The sequence below is a fragment of the Bidens hawaiensis genome, unplaced genomic scaffold, assembly GCF_021521415.1.
Source record: "Bidens hawaiensis isolate Kalapana, Puna unplaced genomic scaffold, B.hawaiensis_p1.1 tig00018846_1, whole genome shotgun sequence".
Classification (NCBI taxonomy): Eukaryota; Viridiplantae; Streptophyta; class Magnoliopsida; order Asterales; family Asteraceae; genus Bidens; species Bidens hawaiensis.
The window spans coordinates 326316-345343 of NW_027492863.1; the positions used below are offsets into that span (position 1 = coordinate 326316).

General features: G+C 44.1%; 1 protein-coding gene across 1 annotated transcript; it reads right to left on the bottom strand.

Annotated features, from left to right (window-relative positions):
- Nucleotides 1–908: 908 nt before the first annotated feature.
- LOC143557201 (endoglucanase 8-like) lies at nt 909–18567 on the bottom strand. Its single transcript, XM_077046328.1, has 5 exons — nt 18239–18567; nt 16730–17137; nt 14720–14812; nt 14484–14645; nt 909–1034 (listed from the first exon to the last, which is right to left on the bottom strand). Exons 1-5 carry the CDS (start codon nt 18455–18457, stop codon nt 909–911), a joined length of 1008 nt encoding a protein of 335 aa, XP_076902443.1. The 5' UTR covers nt 18458–18567.
- Between the last annotated feature and the right edge of the window lie 461 nt (nt 18568–19028).

Genomic DNA, 19028 nt, shown 5'->3' on the forward strand with positions numbered 1-19028 from the left:
ACGTGTAAAAGTTAACTTTTATTATTTTACAAAAACGTAGTGCAAGTCTGAATTGTGGGGACTGCTGTTAGGCTGTTTTGAAATTATCATATCTCATAAACTACAAGACCAAATGGATTAGTTCCACTTCTGGAAGTTAACATATTGAGTTAAGAATCTAACCCAATTGGTCTTGCATTAATTGAATTTACCATTTAACGGGAATAACAAATATCATTATGTTGCGCACGATTTTGACTGCTGTGAGTTTACTGTAATGTTTTGGTCTTTGTGAGAAAACTATGTGGAATAAAAATACAATAAAAATAGTTCTGGAAACCTAACTCATGTGTGCTTTTGTGACGATTTTTGGTGAATTAATTGATATGTTATGATCTGTTGAATAGAGTAATCTTTCAAGTAGAAATCTGTCTTGATAAAACTAGCTGCTGAACTATGTGAAAATACATGAAACGTGTTTGTTAATAGATAATTGCCATGTTTTGACTAAATTGCCCTTGCGAGGAGATAATTTACTAGTAATGTACCGTATACCCATGTTAGTATTTGATGCTTAAGTAGTTGTATACACATGTAACATGTCACCAATGTGTTTGTCGAGTCACACATAATTCACAAACGAAACACGAAACGTCACAAAAGCATGTGTGATAACTTAGAAAGGCCCAATGTTTGTACAACGCATAGCTCTAGCATCAAGTTAGAATAAATACACAAATCTTTAGTGGTGCATCTAAATTTACCCATCTAAACCCTAATTTTTTTCATTCTATGCGCGAATAATGATGCATGTGTGATATGTGACAATGTTGTCACATATCACACTAATCAGGTATTTTGTTTCTAACATATTTTTTAAAAACATAAATAAAAATAAGTAAAAATAACTACTTTATATATATATATGTCTAAAAAAACAAACCTGGCGAGTATTGAACTTGCTGATGAGCGGTTCCGGGACATAATGAACATATAAAAGCATCAGCATTGTTTTGAAATGATTTCAAATCAGGTGATTTTCCCGTCAACACTTCCTGCATAAACATTTGTAATAATAATAATTATCAGTTATTATTAACTCAAAATCTTTTATCCATTTCAAGTTATGTCATTTTCTGTCTAAACTTTATGAAGGAATGTTAATTAATTGCATTCATTCATAAAAGCATGGGAATTGATAGACAGTAGGAAAGGTCACACTGCTACCTTTATGCACATGCATTGTAGCAGAAGATTAGTGACTGTGGTGATGTGGGCCCCATTATATGGCCCCACATAAACCTAAACTTGCATTAGTCACATTCTATTTGAGAGTAAAGACACAATAGACATATAGCATGTAAAGGATTTAGACTTTAGAACTAGGCCTGTAAATGAGCGGATTGAACACGAATAAGGGCATTGTTATGTTCGTTTATTTGACTTTAAACAAACACGAACATTTAAATAAACATATATTTGAGTTCATGTTCGTTCGTTTAAAATATGAACATATTCGCTCGTTTAAAAAATGAACATGACGTTCGTTAAAATTCTATACGAACAAATAGCATAAATAAACAAACATAGAACAAGCATGTCATGGTTTTCTATTAATATTTAAGCGAACATAAAATAAACTTTCACAAACATAAATGAACAAATGAAGCATGTGTTCATGCTCGTTCGTTTGTTAAATAAACGAACTTTCCGTCGAACATTTCACAAACATTTTAGTGAACGTTCGATTCGTTTACATAGAATTTTAAAAGTAGGTTATATAGTTTTTTATTAATGTTTTTTCAAATCAAAGATTAGCAGTTTCTAAAGTTAGAATATAATGAAACTGATAAAAAAAATTTAAGAGCAGATTTAAAAAAAAAAACTGGTTATGACAAGTGGACTGATTCTTGTGTGAAAATGGGCCTGGGCCCACATGTGGGCACACTTTAAGCAATAAACATGATTTACACAGTGGATAATAAAAAACCATGTGACTTGCTGACACCTAGAAGGTATTAGGGTATGGAGTATATATTAATATTAATATTATTAGAATAAACACACAAAAATGAGAAGAATATCAAGACAATATACTATGACAAGAATTTTGATAAGATCTAACAAAAGTCTAACATGTTTTACAATAACAAGATATATAATCATACTTTTTAATTGTTATGATTGGATGCGTATATGTCAGAGATAACATGAACTCAGTGAAGAAACACTAATCGACCCCGGGCAGATTATGGATAATCTGGGGGTTAAGTAATATTTCCCACGAGGGTTAGGTCCGGCAGAGATGGTTATTCTGATGACCTGCAAAACAGACACCGTGAGCTCGTCAGTGAGAAGGGGGGGTTCCTCCTTGTGACCACCCTCCGGCGTGAGAATCAGACTAGATTGCTCTGAATATGTGTATATAAAGAGAGATTGCTAGAGAAGATAAGATACAAGATGATGATACCGTTCCAAGGTGTTGGAGTATTTATAGCCGAAGGTAGGTTTCCAAGCAGGTACAGCCAGCTGTATAATATTCCTGTTCTACCAATTATGGGCTACGCACGTGCCATGCTGGTTGGTGGGTAGGCAGCGGCTGATAGTGACAAGGCCGGCTGTGTACTGTTCCCTTTCCACCAACTGCAGGCTATGTGCGTGCCACGACAAGGGTTGGTGAGTAGGCAGCGGCTAATAGTGACAAACAGTACTAGAGCATGCTCCTCCTCGTACTGTTGTCGGTGAGCTGTCACCCTGTGATTGGTTCATGGGCTGCTTTGGTCAGATCTTGTCTATTTTGTCCATACCTTGGCAGGTATAGTACAAAAGATCTTCCAGAAGCATACGGACTGGCTCATTTGGGCGGGAGTATTCCCGCCTTGCTAATTCCTTCAGGTGACACTGAATTATTGAGAGTTAGTGCCTTGTGCGTGTAGCCTTGCTATTAGTGCGGGTAGCCTTCCCTGATGGCTTGTATCCGCAGCTGCGGGGACAGGCGGGGTACTTCACCATTGAGAGGCTTTCCCTGCGGGAACAGCTGGCGTACTGCGCGTAAGGTCTTCATCTCTGAGCATGGTGGGTCCTGCCGAACCAGTTGGTCCTTGCGCAGACGTCCCTCTTCAAGGTGAGTCTTGCGGGTCCAACTGGGCTCTGCTGGGACCTACCTCTTCAAGTCCCCCCAGTCCAATGTTCTTCTCATGAATTGTTAATAAGTGAGGTGAACTTTGGACTTAAGCAAGGGGTTTTGAAAAGGATTTAGTTTTAAGGTTGTCCGTGGGGATTCTTCCTGCGGTTTCCCTAATGTCACGTGCAGAAATTCCCGACTTTTCTGCTTGATCTTTGGGTATGATGCGGGTAGGTGTGTAACCTCCTCGCAAGTCAGGAGCGTTGAGTTTCACTTGTGTAGATTCTCCACGAAATTTTGGTAGTTTTAAACATAGTGATCAATTATGTTAAAGAACCAATTCCATCCTGGAGCTTCAAACAATCTAGTTCTCAACGTTCCCGCTATGCGGGGATGTTATTTCCCTTTCCGCAAGCATGGCCCATAAGATCCTTCTTGGTTTCAATTCCCTGCGAGTGCTAAGTATGTGAAGGGTTTCGCCTTGACACTGTACCCGCACTCGTCTTATAGTTATCTTACTTCCAAGGTATTCTTGGCGTCCATTCCCTGCGGGTACTAAGTATGTGAAGGGTTTTGCCTTGACACTGTACTCGCACCTGTCTTATAGTTACTTGGTTGCCAAGGTAAGGGGTATAGTCCCGCTTACTTTTGAATCTTTTTGAATCTTTTTGAAATTCGAAGAGTTGGTGAAAGGATAAGAACAGTCCAAACTGTTGAAACGTCGTCCGACGGTTTCTTCTGACAGTGTCAGGACGTGCAGGAAGTTATGGCGACGTGACAGTATATGGTCATTCCAGACGCTTTTTCAGGCGCGTGGGCGCGATTTTTCGGGCGCGTGGGTGCGGATTTTACGGCGCGCGTCCCGTCAACAGCTGTTGCCAGCTTGCTTTTTCCACGTGTCATAGTTTCATTGCACCAGCTCTTTTCTCTCTCCTCCGCATTAAATTCATCGCATTCATTGCGATGAGTATATAAAGGGGGAGAGGGTTCACGGTAATCCACACTTTCACTTCTTTCTTCTTCTTCTAAGCGATTTCCGGCGAATACTCTAACTTTCTGTCGAGCATTCTCCTGAAATCGTTCTTTACCTCCAAAACATGTCGTCTACTCATGATCCAGAAGCTACCGTCGAGGAGTCTGACTTGTATGTCGAGAACCCGACGTCTACGTCCGATAAGAACGATAAGAGCACTGCTGGCGAATGCCAGTGTGCTCTTCCCATCGAGCTTTACCGGTACATCGTCCGGAAGTTCATGCTCGAGCCGTTCGAGCCTGAGTTTCCGGAGCCACACCAGACGGTGTACGATGCCCCCAAGGGCAAAATAGGGGTATATGCCGCCTTCTTCGTCTATGGGAATCTTAGGTTCCCGTTGACGAAGTTTGTATACCGTGTTCTGGATAGACACGGTGTGCACATGACGGAGGTACACCCAATGGCGATCGCCAAGATCCGCCATTTTGAGTGGGTGTGCCTCATTCTTGGCGTGGATCCCCACGTCGACCGCCTGATGACCTTCTACTCCTGGAGGTGCATCCAAGGCTGGTACACCCTGGTCACCCAGATCAAGGGTTTGAAGATCTGCGCTACCGAGCGCAGTCTTCGGTCTTGGAAGCGGGAGTTCTTTTACATCTCTGCCCGTGTCGTCCCTATAGCGATGACATTTAAGAACGGGAGAGCTCTCCCCAGCCTTCACGCCTCCAACTACCAGGAGGCGGAATGGTTCTCCAAGATTTCCCGGATCCAGACTCCGGTTTACCGCTTTCCGGAGTCCGGGAAGGTGATGCTCGGTATGAGCAGGGTGTGGAAGGATGCTGGGGCGGATGCGCCACAGATTCCCATTGTACTTGAATACGGTTTGAACTTTATCCCTTACGGTATGCTCCGTCTTCTTTGTTGATTTAAGGTTTTTTCTAACTGTTTTTCTTTTTATTTCAGAGGGAAATGACTTGCAGTCCCTCCTGCATCCACGGGAAGCTGACGGTCCCGCTCGGTTGGGTACTCGTGCTCTTGACGAGAACGAGTTGCCCATCCTTGCGCAGACTGCGGATCGGTTTGTGGAGGCCTACCCGCCAGGCCACGAAATACTGAGCGCCACGCGACCAGGTAAAAGACTATTTAACCCTTGCCCTCTGAATGCTGAAACCTCTGCTGGAATTCCTCTAATCTTGTCATCTTCTGATGAGGAATCCGCAGATGGTCCTTTTCTTGCGCGGAAGAAGAAGGCTGCTGGCGGGAAGGGCAAGGCGAAGGTAGCCTCCACTGCCGACCAGGTGAACCGGTCTGAGTCGGAGACCGAGAGTGAAGAGGCGGCGGGGAACCCGGGTGGTGTTGAGACCACTGCTCTGGAGGTTGAAACGGCTGTCACCTCCGAGCAGCCCAGGACAACGACGGTGACCGGTACGAAGAGGCCGGCTCCATCGGGTTCGTCCCCGCCCATTCGCGCCTTAAAGCTCAAAAGGACCCGTAAGTATACTTCCTTTATCTTAACTGCATAACTTTCCGCCATTATACTTATATATCTTCTTTGTGCAGGCGTGGATGCTACCGCATTCCAGGGTGGAGCGGGGAGGAGCACCTCCGGACCCATGACGGTAGGTTTGGTCAACCTACCTGAGGCGATGACCCAGGCGACTGCGCCTGCTTCAGTTGTTGGTTCAGTTGCTCACCCGGTTGAGCCAACTGTTCCAACTGTGACGACATCCCCGCCGGCTGTCAGTGCCATATTCATTGATTCCTTCACTGAGCCGGCGGTGAGTGTTTCCGTGGATTCTTCCACAGCCGCGGCCGCGGTTGTGAGTTCACCTCCGTTGGTTTCTACCACGGCGGCCTCCGCTATGCCTCCTCCGGCGCCAGCGACTACGGCCGGTCCTTCAGGTATGTCCGGTGTTGGGGCGTCAAGCCAATCTCTGCCTCCTTCCCATCTGCCTGACCTCTTGGATGGATATCCATTAGGTTCGGGTGATGGGTTTGGCGGCTACAGGCCTGTCGTCGACCCTACAGGTGCGTAGGGTTATTTTGGCCTTTTATTATTTTATTTTATATTTTTTTTTATCATCTTTTCCTAACTGCTTTTTGCTTTTGTAGTGTCGGATTCCAATGAAGTGTATGTTCCACGATGGAACATCCGCCGAGGAACAACCCTTCGGACGCCTGTGGAATGCGTCGAGTGGGCGCGCCACGCCGCCCCAAGTGGGGCGCTGGGGGAAGCAATGTCAAGCTACCAGGAGGGTAGGTTGACAAATGAGCTCCGCATTCTCGTATCCCGGATGCAGCCGCGTGTCGAGCTGCTTTGTCGTGAAAACGACAAGTTAAAGGCAGCTCGTATCCAAGAAGTAGCTCAGGCGCGGGCTGTCCGGGAGGAGAACAGGAGGCTCTCCGCCGTTGCTGCGGAGAAGGAGAAGGCCTTCAAGGCCCTTGAGGTTGAAGTTCAGGCTCGTCTCGAGGCCCGTTCTAAGGCCGCCCAAGCTGTTAATGAACAGCTTCGGTTAGCTAAGGAAACTCCACGGAACGCAACCGAGAGGGCCACCAAGGCTGAAGTTGCTGTTGAGCCTCTACGCATCGAGAATGAGGAACTTAAAGCCAAATTAGAGAGGCTCCAGCAGGCTCATGATGCCTTGGCCATGGAAGATGCCAAGAAGCTCCAAGAGATCATGGACCAGAGGGGGGTGCTTGACCACACTGAGCGTAAACTAAAGGGCGTCGAAGAGGCTACAGCCAAAGATGTGTTGCTTGCCAACCTTACAAAGAACGAAGCCGAACGCGTCCGTAATGAAGCTCAAGCTGCCCTCCAAGAGGCTCTGGTTACCAAGGAATGGCTTCTCCGAGAAGCGTTGTCTCAGGTATGCGCAGTTTCACAATTTCTTTACGCTTTTCCTTAGAAGAGTTTTTGATATACTTCTGTTTTTTAGGTTGTGCATCGGGTGTTCACGAACACATCATATGACGATGCGATGAGCGCAGCCCTCAACGCTTCTCATGAGGATGGGGAAAAGGCAGGCTTCCTGCTTGGTCTAGGGTTTGTTGAACAAGGCATTCCGCCTTCCAACTTCCCTCTTTACAATGTGGATACTGAAGCTGCGTATGACCAAGCAGTGAATCAGTATGCCGCCTTCCCGGATCCGATGGTGGAGAAGGTAAACGAGATTGCTGCTGCTGATGATGGACTAGCTATCCTCAAAGCTTTCCTTGAACAGCCACACTCTACTGATGGTGCGGGTCCAAGTGGGAGTGGTCCTGAAGCTTGATACTTTAGATCCCTTTCCACCATTAGAGTAGATTTTTATGTTTGTAGACTTCTAATCTTGTATGCGGGTATGTACCCAGCAATTCTTGTAATGTTTGAATGTTGATGGAATAAAGATTATTTGTTAATGCCTTGCCTTGTTTATTTCGCGCATATTTTGTTTTAACTTAACAATTTCTTGAGTACTTAGATAAGTTAACTTTTCAACGTGGCAGATAATAAGTTAAAGTTTTGCTTTCTCTTTCGTGATTGTGCGGATAAGACCGTCACTTTCACTTAGTAGGATGGCTAAACTTTACCTATATCTGACCTGCGTGGAAGTTTTCCTCATCTTTTCCTTTGAAATTTTCTAAGTGTTTTGAATAAGTCAACCTTTCGACGCGCGGTTGCCAATAGGTTAATGTTCAGTTTCCTCTATCATGATTGTGCGGGTAGGACCGTCACTTTCATTTATTGGGATGACCAAACTTCACCTATAGCTGACCTGCGTGAAGGTTTTCCTTATCTTTTCCTTATAAATTTTTACCGTTTTATGTGTTTATGCGGGTTTTGCCGCATTCCACACGCAACGACTTACTTCTTCCCATATTTATGCGGTGAATACCGACATATCAGTGTGGGAAGTTCATAAGTATAAAGGTAAGGCTATCAACACAATGTGATAAAGGAGAATCATTTCCATTAGAAGTGGCTCTAGGCCTTTTCTTTACAAGTTTGGAATTGATCTACATGTAACATTTGCGTAATTGAGCTCCGTTCCATGTTCTTGGGATAGGAGTGCCATCGAGCCTTTCGAGCCGGTATGCGCCTTTTCCCAAAACTTCTTTGATAATGTACGGTCCTTCCCAGACTGGTGCCAGTTTTCCTGGGCGCTCTTGGTTTGAAGCCTCGTTGTTACGCAATATGTAGTCTCCTACATTGAAGTTGCAGAGTTTTACCCGCGTGTTGTAGTACTTTTGCATTTGTCGCTTGTAGTTTTCTTCACGCGCTGCAGCTAAGTCTCTGCGTTCCTCGGTTAGCATAAGGTCTAACCGTCTTTCCGCATCATTGTCTTCTGGCTGAATCAAGACCCTTGGTGAGGGTAAACCAATTTCGACTGGGACCATGGCTTCAGTGTCATAAGTGAGGCTGAACGGGGTTTCTCCCGTACTAGCCTTTTTCAGCGTTCTGTTTGCCCAAAGGACGTGTGGAACTTCGTCTACCCAGCCGGATCTGTGTTCCAGGAGTCTTTTCTTTATGCCTTCGACGATGCTTTTATTTGCTCTTTCCACCTCACCGTTACCTTGCGGGTGTGCCACTGAGGTAAAGGTGTGGGTGATTTGAAGTTCTTCCAGCCACTTTTGTAGCTTCTTGTCAGCAAAGTTGGAGCCGTTATCACTCACCAAAGTCTGTGGAAGTCCAAAACGACAAATAATAAATTCCCAAATAAATTTTTTAATATGTTTTGCGGTTGTTTGGGCTAAGGGTTTTGCTTCTATCTACTTGGTGTAGTAGTCGATGGCTACCACTAGAAATTGAACATTTCCTGCTGCTGTGGGAAATGGGCCTGTCACATCGATGGCCCACTTCTGAAATGGCCATGAAGAGGTGACTGGAACAAGTTCATTCTTCGGGCGATGCGTGTTGGGTGCGTAGAGCTGGCAAGACCTACACTTTCGAATGTATGCCAGCGCATCCATATGCATCCCCGGCCAAAAGTATCCCGCGTTGTTTAGCTTAGCTACAACAGCGCGTGGACCTGCGTGTACTCCACAGATGCCTTCGTGTACTTCCCTTAGGAGGTAGTCAGCATCTTGGTTGTCCACGCATCTTAAGAGTGGGCCAAGAAAGTTACGTCTGTAAAGGATGTCATCGATGAGTTGATAGTTTAATGCTTTACAACGTATTTTTCTTGCCTGTGTTTTTTACTCTGGTAGTATACCCGCTGCAAGGTAATTTATTATTGGTGTCATCCACGTTTCTGTGCCGGTTTGGATGACACAAATTTCCTTGTGCGGGACTGATGGTGCTTCAAGGAGTTCAATGCGGATGTCCTTTCCCAAATGGGTGAAGGCTAATGATGCAAGCTTGCTTAATGCATCCGCAGATTTGTTTTCGCTACGCTTGACGTGTATGACTTTACAATCATTAAAATCACTCATAAGGGTTTTTGCTTGTGCGAGGTACAGGGCCATTGTGTCGTTCACGGCCGTGTACGTCCCGTTTATTTGGTTGGCTACTAACATGGAATCCACGTGGGCTTCCAAGTTTTTCACTCCCATCTTACGCGCAATTCTCAGCCCGGCCAAGAATGCTTCATACTCGGCTTCGTTATTCGTACTTGGAAAATCCAGTCGAATAGCGTAAGTGTATTCTTGGCCTGCTGGGTTGGTTAGTTTCAACCCTGCGCCTGAATCCTCGTTGTTGGCTGCTCCATCAGTGTAGAGTCGCCAGACATCATTGATGTCCTGTGCTGGGGGGGGGGGTTGAGCCTCCTCCTGGCACTCTTTCTCCCGCGAAGCGGGGACTTCTGCAATAAAGTCGGCCAGGACCTGGCCTTTTATAGCTGGTCTTGGCTTGTACTTTATCGCATATTCCCCCAACTCAATTGCCCATTTGGCTAGACGTCCCGATAACTCGGGTTTGCCTAGAATGTTTGCGAGTTTGAAGTTGGTGAGAATGGTGATTGGGTGACCCTGGAAATATCGTTTTAGTCTGCGTGAAGCTTGTACAAGTGCTAAGACTAATTTTTCCAGGGTGGAGTACCGGGTTTCTACGTCTGTTAGGACACGGCTAACATAGTAAATAGGCATCTGGATACCTTTTCGCTCTACTAGCAGGACTGCCCCGGTTGCTCTATCTGTGGCAGAAAGGTATATGATTAATTCCTCCCCCGCTTCTGGTGCTGTGAGCGTTGGGAGTTCGATCAAGCGTGACCGAATTTCCTGAAAAGCTGCTTCCGCTTCTGGTGTCCAGCGGAAGTGCGTTTTCTTTAAACAGTTTCTCAATGTTGACACGAATGGGAACGACCTATCCGCATGGTTTGACAAAAAGCGGTTAAGTCAGTAGGCGTCCATTCAGTGTCTGAGCTTGCTTGATGGTAGTAGGTGATTCCATTTTGATAATGGCTTCGACCTTTTCAGGGTTCGCTCTGAAGCCATCTTTAGTAACAATGACTCCCAAGAACTTCCCTTCTTCCATCCCAAAGGAACACTTGCTCGGGTTGAGCTTCATGTTTATCTTTCTGAGCGTGTTGAAAGTTTCTTCGATGTCTTTCAACATCGCTTCTGGCTCAGGGCTTTTGATGACCAAATCATCCATGTAGACTTCCAAGTTTCTCCCAATTTGGGCATGAAACTCTTTGTCCATCAAGCGTTGGTATGTGGACCCTGCATTCTTAAGTCCGAATGGCATCATTTGATAACAAAATGTGCCATCGGGCGTCCGAAATGCGGTTTTGTCCTGATCATCTACAACCATGTGGATTTGATGGTGCCCCTTATATGCGTCAAGGAAGCATTTAAGGCGAAACGGTGCTAATGAATCCACTTTGAGGTCAATTTCGGGTAACGGGTAACAATCTTTGGGGCATGCTTTGTTTAAATCTTTGAAATCTATGCACATGCGCCATTGTTTGTTAGCCTTCGGTACCATAACGGGATTTGCAACCCATGTTTGATATCTACTAACGCGTACGATGCCCGCGTCAAGGAGTTCCTTGACTTGGGTTCTACACGCGTTAGCTTGTTCCGCCCTCATTACTCTGCGCTTTTGTATGACTGGCGTAAAAGCCTGGTCACACTTGAGCTTATGCTCTGCCTTACTTCGAGGTACACCAGTCATGTCAGCTGGTGTCCACGCAAAGATGTCAGCGTTTTTCTGTAGTAAGCATTTGAGCAAGGTGCGCGTAGGATCAGTGATTGTTGGGCCAATTGTAACAGCCTGGTCAGGGTATTTGCCATTGAGGGCCCATTATTCTGGTTCGGTGATGGTTGGTTTAGCCATCTTTGGTTTGGGTTTAGATGAGACGGATGCGATGCATACCTGGGGGATACCGGTGATCATCGCTACACCCTCAACAGTTGGCCATCCCATCATGCCGTGGACTGAAGATACCACGGCGTTGAATCTTGCCATCCCGTCTCTCCCGAAGAGAATGTCGTATGTGTGATGTGGCTTCCTCATTACGACGAAGTCCACGTCTTTTGTGCGGGATTATTTCCCGTCCGTGAGAATGACGGGGAAAGATAGGATACCCAGGGGGGTGTTTGTGCTGCCGTCGAACCCTTCCATTGAGGCGTAAACCGTTTCCAGGCGTTCTTTGTCTTCGTCGTCTAGCTTGTCGAAGAACTGACTGTACATAACCGTTGACGAGGCGCCGTTGTTAGCAAGAGTGCGGGAAGTTATGTAATGCCCCAGCTGGCGTTTGATGACGATAGGGCCTTCCTTGCTGGGTCCTCCTGGCACTCGCGGGAAGCGCACCTCAGCTTCCTTCCATGCGCATGGTTATGTCGTTCGTCTTTTTCTTCCTCTGATGTTGCCATGAACCATGTGGATGCTGATGTCAACGGGCTTTCGTCCGTTACCTTTATACCGGTTATCATTCCTTCCTCCATTCTTGATTGATGCCACAAGGTGTGCAAGTCTTCCATCCTTGACGAATGTTTCAACAATATCCTTCAAGGATGTACACTCCTCTGTATTGTGACCCTTTGTCCCGTGGAAGTCACAGGATTTGTTCTGATCCGCATTAGGTCGCTGCCGGATCATTGGAGCTTTTGGCCATGGAGTTATTCGGTGGCAAATATCTCCGTAACGCTTTTGGTGAGTGGCGTCCACCGGTGTTTTCGGCTTGAAGGGTGCGTGTTATCCCTTCCGCCAACAAGAGGGCGAGAGCTGGATGAGGTGTCAAAGTTTACCCTTGACTGCCAAATACCTAGCTTCCTCTTTTTGTTCTGCCGGGCGATCCGAACATTGTTTTCTCTGGTCCTCTGCGTGTAGAGGTGTGTACTATGGGGAAGATCCCTACCCAGTTGCTTCTCCGTCTCGGCAAAGCGCTTGGCCGCCGTCATGATGGCATCCCATGTGGATGGCATGCCGTCCTTACCCGTTAACGTGCGGATAAGCTCTGGGTATTCGGCGCCCTGGATGAAAGCGCCGCGAACAAGATCTTCACTTATGTTGCCCAGACTCAGCTTTTTGGAGTTGAAGCGAGTGATGAAGTCTAGAAAAGATTCATCATCCTCTCTAACGCAGTTGAGGATCGTCCACTGTTCTTCAGTATATTTCCTCTGTTGACTGAAGTGTTGGCTGAACTTGTGCTGAAAGTCCGCCCAATCATAGATGTGGTGGACCGGTAAACGATCGAACCACGCCCTGGCCGCTCCAACCAGCGTCATCTGGAACATATAACACCACGTGGGTTCCGTCCAGTTGCTGACGGTTACCCCCGCTATGAATCTGTTCAAGTGATCGTCTGGGTCGGATATACCATCATAAGTGCCGATGTTGGACATCTGTTTGGCACTTCTCGGGGCGATTGCTTCCGCAATGTCCCTTGCAAACTTGGACGTTCCCGCATTTGCGGCAGTTGGTCTAAAGGTTTTGGAGAAGTCACGTGGGTTTCCCCCCGCGTTCCTTGGTTTGAAGTTTCTCCAAAATTCCTTCTTGGTTGGAAGTCCGTTTCCTTACGCTTCCCTTTCGCCTTGTGGCGAGGGTTTGCGTCGGTGTCGGATTCCTCCCGATCATCGTCCGAGTACTCGCACTCACTGTTCATGTTGAGCTGTTGTCGAGTGCTTCCGAATTCGTCAGCCTGTTGGAGTGAACGCAAGCGTTCATCCAACTCAGCTTGGAATTCCTTCTGACGTGCTTCGGCCCACGCCTTAACTTGATCGAGTGTTTGGCGAGGGAGCCTCGTCTGTTTCTCCAACTGGGCATCAGTGAACCCCAGTGAAATATTGTTTACTGCACTTGCCCCGGCTTGGGTAACCGGGGTAGTGTTCGTAAAATTTGTGTAACCGCCGGTGTTCCCCCCGGTAGCTGGGGTTGTGGTTACCGGGGTTTCTTGGTCACTTACTGGCCTTGGGACCGGAGTAACGTTAACCATTTTTTCAGAAGTTTTGAAAAAACTGAGAATTAGTTCTAGCTTTTATGCACGGATGGCGCCAATGAAGAAACACTAATCGACCCCGGGCAGATTATGGATAATCTGGGGGTTAAGTAATGTTTCCCACGAGGGTTAGGTCCGGCAGAGATGGTTATTCTGATGACCTGCAAAACAGACACCGTGAGCTCGTCACTGAGAAGGGGGGGTTCCTCCTTGTGACCACCCTCCGGCGTGAGAATCAGACTAGATTGCTCTGAATATATGTATATAAAGAGAGATTGCTAGAGAAGATAAGATACAAGATGATGATACCGTTCCAAGGTGTTGGAGTATTTATAGCCGAAGGTAGGTTTCCAAGCAGGTACAGCCAGCTGTATAATATTCCTGTTCTACCAACTATGGGCTACGCACGTGCCATGCTGGTTGGTGGGTAGGCAGCGGCTGATAGTGACAAGGCCGGCTGTGTACTGTTCCCTTTCCATCAACTGCAGGCTATGTGCGTGCCACGACAAGGGTTGGTGAGTAGGCAGCGGCTAATAGTGACAAACAGTACTAGAGCATGCTCCTCCTCGTACTGTTGTCGGTGAGCTGTCACCCTGTGATTGGTTCATGGGCTGCTTTGGTCAGATCTTGTCTATTTTGTCCATACCTTGGCAGGTATAGTACAAAAGATATTCCAGAAGCATACGGACTGGCTCATTTGGGCGGGAGTATTCCCGCCTTGCTCATTCCTTCAGGTGACACTGAATTATTGAGAGTTAGTGCCTTGTGCGTGTAGCCTTGCTATTAGTGCGGGTAGTCTTCCCTGATGGCTTGTATCCGCAGCTGCGGGGACAGGCGGGGTACTTCACCATTGGGAGGCTTTCCCTGCGGGAACAGCTGGCGTACTGCGCGTAAGGTCTTCATCTCTGAGCATGGTGGGTCCTGCGGAACCAGTTGGTCCTTGCGCAGACGTCCCTCTTCAAGGTGAGTCTTGCGGGTCCAACTGGGCTCTGCTGGGACCTACCTCTTCACTCAGGTTGTACAAATTAAATTAAGCATTTTTATGTACCTTTGATATGAGAACATTGATGCCCGCATGTTTGTTATCCCAGCCAAATTCATTAATGGTGTCGCCTGCTCTTAATATAACCTCGTTTTTTATAATGTACTCGCGGTATTGACGTCTTCTTGACGCCTTGTGTAACCAAGCCGCTGCCCATAGTAACTCATCCTGATAAAACTAACTCATTAATATAGTGTCGCATGATGTGTTACATAATAATTATGTGATGTAATTGATAATACCTGATAACCATTGTTGTCACAGTAAAACGGACAAACAGCGGAGTGCAAATAATTGCTATATGCGCCTCGGTATGTGTTGGCAAACCGGAAGACCTAACAAAAATTAATATACACAATGTAGTTATACAAACGTTAGACATAGTATTATGTAAATTTTGGCCAAGTATACAAACACATTTAAGTATTTAACGGTTCAACTAAAATGAATAGCAATTTAGTCAGTCGTCCATTTGTAGAGTCCCTTTGTAGAATTCGTTAGTCGTAATAAAAAAAAGGTAAAAAACTGCATTGGGACAGTTAAAGTTTTAACAGAAAATGGGCAGCATTGGGTGGGGTCCCAACGGCTATAAATAATAGTCAAAAAAGTGTATTTACTTCTGGTGTGAAATTATTTATGGGTGAAATATGAATACATTGACCAAGAAGCATTTGATGTGCACAAAAGAATATGGCTTTGTTGCTTTCAAAGCAGTACATGCAGATACATTAAGTTTATGTATTTATTATAGAAACAACTGAGTATAAAACCGAAAAAACCAAATCGATTGGTGCTTGCATGAAACAACCCGAAAGAGAAAATAAGCCAAAACTGAAAAAAAAAAAAAAAAAGAAAAAGAAAAACCGATATAATCGAACCGAAACCGACGATTTGGTTATATATTTTTGTAACAGCCGCATTTCCGGTTCATTTTGTAAAACCGAAAAACTCAAACTAAACTTACTGATTTTCATTTTTTATTTTGAACAGTAGTTTATTATAATTTAATATACAGTTTAACTCAAATATTTAAGCTAAGATAATAAATAAAGAAACTATAAACTAACAAGAAAACTTAGGCCAGAAGTCATTGTTTTTGGCCAATCTTTTTTCAAATGACAAAACCGAAAAAATTTAAACCAAACCAAAACCTAACGAATTTTAAACTCAAAATCACAAAAATTTCGGTTTTTTATTCGGTTTTAGCTTAATATTAATACCCTTAATATACATGTCAGTGTGAATGTTTTACATAAGTAACTAGTTTTTGTGGCCGTACAACACGTGTCAATATATTATTGGCTACTAAAATATTTAGTCAATATGCTATCACATGATATATCCCCTGTTTCAAAACGTACAAAAAATCCAATCCAAGTAGCAATTTGTCACATATAAGACTGAGGGTAGTGGGGTGATCGGTGGGAGCGGCCGTCTACGTGGCTCGCGAACACCGCTACACCCCTCCGGTGAGCGAGGGCGCGGCCGGCCGGCGTGACTGTGGTCGCGGGGCTAACTAGCAGTTGGAGAGGTTTTGGTTTTTAAAAATAATAATAATAATAATAGTATAGGGGTTACAGGAAGAGGAGTCGAGATTATTTCGGGAGGGCGGAGGAACGACGGAGTGAGTGCCGACATCGGAGATGAAGATGATGGTTGTTGCCTGTTGTTATAAATTAGATTGAGGACGGTCCGTACATCGGAGATGAAGATGGTGGTTGCGGCCTTTGTTGTAAATAGAAAGAGGATTGTGATTGTGATATTATGAAGGTGAGGTTGGTGGTGGGAATGAAGGTGACTTTGATTTGGTTTTGATATTATGAAGGTTTAGAATACGATTTTTCTATTTAATTATGTAATATTTAAAATAAATAAAAAAATCAATCAAGCCCCTGATCACCTGGACCACTACACCCTCTGGGGCTTGGTTGAAGGGCTTGATCCATGACCATGTCATCGTCTACGTCTACATGTCAGATTTTGCTTGGCTCACCTAGGGCTCAACCAAGCCCATTACCGTTAGCCTAATAATATTACACATGAATATTACTTTTATGCTAAAAAAAATATGAGAAATATAAAACACTGTTTTTTATTTTTAACTGCTAAAATTCCCCAATAATTATAAAAATAACGGTAACAATAACACATGAATACTAATTTTTTATGCTAAAACAAATATGAGAAATATAAAACATATATTTTTTTCTATTTTAAACGGCTAAAATCACCCAATAATTATAATAACGTACCTTAACAGCTCGGTTGAGCAGGACACGGGAATACCCCGGGTCCCGCGACCTAAACACAATCGATGCGGCGGCCAAAGCCGCGGCAGTCTCTCCTGCCACGTCAGATCCCGGGTGGTTCCTATCAATTTTATACACTGTTCGGAGCGTATCCATATCCTCAGGTCGCTCCCAACAGTTATGGTCCGAAATAGCGTCGCCTACTTGAACGTAAACGACACCGTCTGTTGCGGTTGCTTTTAATAAGTAATCTGTTCCCCATTTAACTGCCTTAACTGCATTTGTTAGCTCACTTCCCATTATCCTACCGAAATCTATCACACTCCAGGCTAACATTGTTGTTGTGAATGCCATTGGAAACCCGAACTTAATGTTGTCGCCCGCGTCGTAGTATCCGCCTCTTAAATCGATCTGTGTATTTTAACAATCAATTAATGTACAAATATGAAATCGAGAACATGATGTGCTCGAATTTGGGGTGTTTACGGTCTGGTTTTGACGGTTTTTTTAGCCAAACTGTTAGTAACATTTTTTGATCGATGAGAACCTTCGATATTATTTTAAAACGAACCAAAAAGAATAGTTAGAGCGTGTTTGGGATTGAGTTTGAAAAATGTTTATTAGCTTATTGGTTTTTTCAAAAAGTCATTTTAAAAGGTCAAATTTTGGGGTTTTTGGAAAACTACTTTTTAATCTTTTCAAAAAGCTAAAATAAAAAAGATATTTGTGATTGCCAAACAAATTTTAATTTATTGGCTTTTTAAAACACCAATAAGCCAATAAACATTTTTCAAACTCAATCTCAAACATGCTCTTACAAACGCACCATCAATTCTAACGCACAATGGTAGGTATGAAATAGTGATTAAATAGGAACCTGCATTTCGCTAAATAATTAGAAATTCTGACTATTTAACAAAATGTAAGGGTATAAACAAGCAAAGTCCTAGCTTATGAGTAGTTTTTTCAAGCTCTGGTTTGTTACTTATTTATTAAATACTTTATTTTACTTATTTTATCATAATTTTAAAATACATATTGATTTTTATAAAATTACATATCAAGTATATTAATTAAAAATTAGTTAACTCGAGCTTAGACTCGTGTAGTCTCGTTAGTAGGATTGAGCTCGACAAATGAAGCTCAAACTCAGACTCTGTCACTCTATTTCTAAAACTCGAGCTCGGCTTGACTCATATATTATTTAGTATCAGTTAATTATTTTACTTATATTTATACTTATAATACTTATACATTTTATATCACTTATTTTTATCATAACTTTTTACATAACAACTTTAATAAAAGCATATATACCTAATAGGCTAATATACTAACTAAAAATTATTTAAATAACAAGCTTGTTTGAGCTCATGAGCTCGAGCTTGAGCTAAGCTCGTTAATAAATAAGCTTAGCTCAGCTAAAGCTCGAGGTCATGCTTTTAGCGAGCAGATAATACCTTACAATATCGGCTCGCTGAAAGCATACGGTGTAAAAGAAAAACAACTTACACCGGCGGAAGCTCCGTCGTGCAATGCGGAGTGACTCCGCCACTTTACGCGCTGGTCCGACGGCAGTTGGCCGGACCGCTGACCTTCGAAGAACATAATGCACTTCCGTAGAGCATCAGAGTAGTCATGAGCAGTAGCAGACGTTAATAATAATAATAATATCAATATAATAAAAGTCGTCGGAAAAGTGGCCGGAGAAGAAACTGATTTTGGCGCCATTTGGAGATTGCGGGAGTGAGAAGAAAGGAATGAATAAAAAGTGAATGCGTCGTCGTTTGAATAATAATAATAATAATAATAATAATAATAATAATAATAAGTGGGTCATTGGATTCTTTGGTTTTGGCGAATGAGAGAGTGACATGTGTCCGGGTTTTGAAGTGATGGGTCAGGGTTATGTTGACTTGGGTGGTAATGTGGTGTGACTAATCGGGTCGGGTGAGTATAAGTAACCGTTAGGTGGGCCCACATGAAATTGTGTTGCCGGATCAGCGCATCAAGGCGATAGGCGTTTAGGCTCGGTTCATGTCAGACCGTTGTAGGCGATCACGTGAGAGGTAAATCAGCATCACTCAGCGGCAAGGTGACTAACGCTTAAAATCGATTTCGAACACACGGCATCTTGGTTACTATTCCAAGTCTTAAATTCCCTTAAACAACTGATCTACACGGCAGGGGCCATAAACGAGAGAAGTGACGGAGTCACTCCACATTGCAGCTTCGGCTAGTGTAAGTAGTTACATTTTCATAATGTGTTCTCGAGTTTTTTTTAGGGTCCCTGGTCTTGTAA